The following is a 2273-nucleotide window of genomic DNA, read 5'->3' as shown; positions in this document are numbered from 1 at the left end:
GCGCGCACACACAGAAAAAAGAAAAAGAAAAACTCTCACGTTGTCAGTTAACGACCATATCCTATCTCCAATATGCTTCCTTAAGCGAAGTGGCTGTTTGTTGCTTCTAGATCCTCTATATTGGCCCTATATTCTCAACTGGTACTGTGTTATGCTTTTTATTAGCATCTTAGAAGAAAAGCTGTTCTAACTTGAATTTTCACCTTGATACTGATTTTTAGTACGTTATTTTGTACCTTTCCTTTCATTGATAAAGAACGTGTGAGAGAACAGTTTTCCAATATGGTAATCTGGCTGCCATTAGAGGTGAGAGTTGCCTCATAAGTATCTCATTTGGTCTTGAGACGTGTCGATTGCTCTCATCTTTATGTTTTCAAGTCCTTAATCTTACATATCTTTTTTTTCCCCATCACTGCTTATTTGCTGTATATCCGCAAATTACCTATGACCCCTTGAATATAAGCAGAAATTGCATCAGTTCATGTGTAATAAGTTATGAATATGCATAAACTAGAGTCTCAACCCCCCCCCCCCCCCCCCCGGCCCCCCGGCTATGTGCCCAAAAAATAATATAGACATATGGCTGTTTACGACGTTCTCTCTTTTCACCTGTATATTCAAATAGCTAGCGATACATCGTTTTTTAATTATTACGATGATACTGATGCATACTCTTTTCTTCTAAATAACAGCTTGTCGGCGGAAATGCTTCACAGTAAGTATATTAAACCTAATAATTTTATCTGAATAACCTGTAATTTTTTTCATTTGGAAACATATCGAACTTTTACAGGCCATGTAACTATTTTTGACATTCATAATGATCTAGGGGTCCAAGCAAAAATGCATTGAGAAACCAAAAGCGCCGGGAAAAGCAGAAGGAGAAAAAGGCTGCGGAAACAGTTAGATAGCCTATGGCAATTGATGCGGAAGGGCTTTTTGCCCATATACCTGCTGCTAAATCAAATCCAGTTGCGCTTCTGCCCCCCATTTTCTTACTTAGGGAATTGTAGTTGTTGAGCTTTTTGACTGGTCTCTCTTCTGCATCAAACAAATATGAATATATATATATATATATATATATATATATATTAGATATATTTCTTTTCTTTTCACAAAGGGAATTGTTGTATAACTAAGTAATAATAAAGACTTCTTTTAAGTTTTTTAACTGCTTGCGAGTATCCTGACGGGCAAAGCAATGGTTTATTTATGGTGATCACACTTTATGAATGAAATTGCAACTCAATCAATATTGATTGAGTTTGCGTGCATCATCTCTCTCTGATTGTGGTAAGCGCCGTAGTAAAAATTTTAAAAATATGATTGTGATCGCGGTAAAGTTGATAATCGCATTGATGTAAAAGTCTTGATTATACTGAAGCTGTGCTGGTTTCCGTGAGCACACCCCTAACCACTGGTCAAAGCGGATGGTAAAAGGTCACATTAATTTCCTTCTAATTGCATGCATAATAGATAAATCAGTCTAAACTTGAGAATATTGATTTCTTTGATACACGCTAAGGTTCGAGGAGTAGCAAATTGTTTGAAAAAAAAGAAGAGGAAGAGAAAAAGAGACGGCCATCAGATCAAAACTTACAAGTTTCTGATCAACATAGATTAGGAATACATGCAACCAAAACACAGGAAAGTTGGATGAAGAGGTAGAACCCCTCCCAAACATAAATAAATTCTTCATACAAACTAAACCGTGCAAGTGTCCTGCTGAGGTCAGAGGCAGCGTCTAAACAGAAAAATAGCACTAAATTTTTAGGCGCGACATGTAAATTAGTAAATACGCAAAAAGGTAATTAGTCACTACCAAAAAAGTTACCGTTGAAGGGTGAGCGAGAGCTGTACTGTCATGTGTTGGTCCCACCGCTTTTGGAGCAGGTCCTACCACTTTCCTAGAAGACACCAAATTAACATTTAGACCATCTCCAGCAGGTAGGCAAATTTTTACCCTCCCTCTCCTGCCACATCACTTTATTCTCCCACCACATAATTCAATAATACTCATTTCCCTATCAACTCTGCAGCAGCTAGTTTTTCATAAACATTTTTACTTTATTTGGGACCCACCAATACCACATCACACCAACATATACCCCACCATATTTATTCACTCATCTTTCTTATTTCATATATTAATTATGAGGCTATTGCGTGCCCCTCTCCCATTGGACCACCTCTTTTTAATTTTTTTTTTGTTTTTTTATGTAGCTTGTGGGACCCATTCAATTGCTTTTCATGAAATTTCACCGAAGGGAAAT

General features: G+C 37.1%; 1 protein-coding gene across 4 annotated transcripts in view; it reads left to right on the top strand.

Moving 5' to 3' along the window:
- LOC109844861 (eukaryotic translation initiation factor 2A) overlaps positions 1-1068 on the top strand; it is a 6356-nt gene extending 5288 nt beyond the window's left edge. For all 4 annotated transcript variants that reach the window (XM_020414023.1, XM_020414020.1, XM_020414021.1 and 1 more), the window contains exons 13-14: positions 693-715; positions 830-1068. In XM_020414023.1, coding sequence (XP_020269612.1) covers positions 693-715; positions 830-911 — 105 coding nt within the window. In that variant the 3' untranslated portion in view covers positions 912-1068. The remainder of the gene's footprint in view (positions 1-692; positions 716-829) is intronic.

Source organism: Asparagus officinalis, chromosome 6 (assembly GCF_001876935.1).
Source record: "Asparagus officinalis chromosome 6, Aspof.V1, whole genome shotgun sequence".
NCBI classification, from domain to species: domain Eukaryota; kingdom Viridiplantae; phylum Streptophyta; class Magnoliopsida; order Asparagales; family Asparagaceae; genus Asparagus; species Asparagus officinalis.
This window is presented reverse-complemented; position numbering and strand designations above follow the sequence as displayed.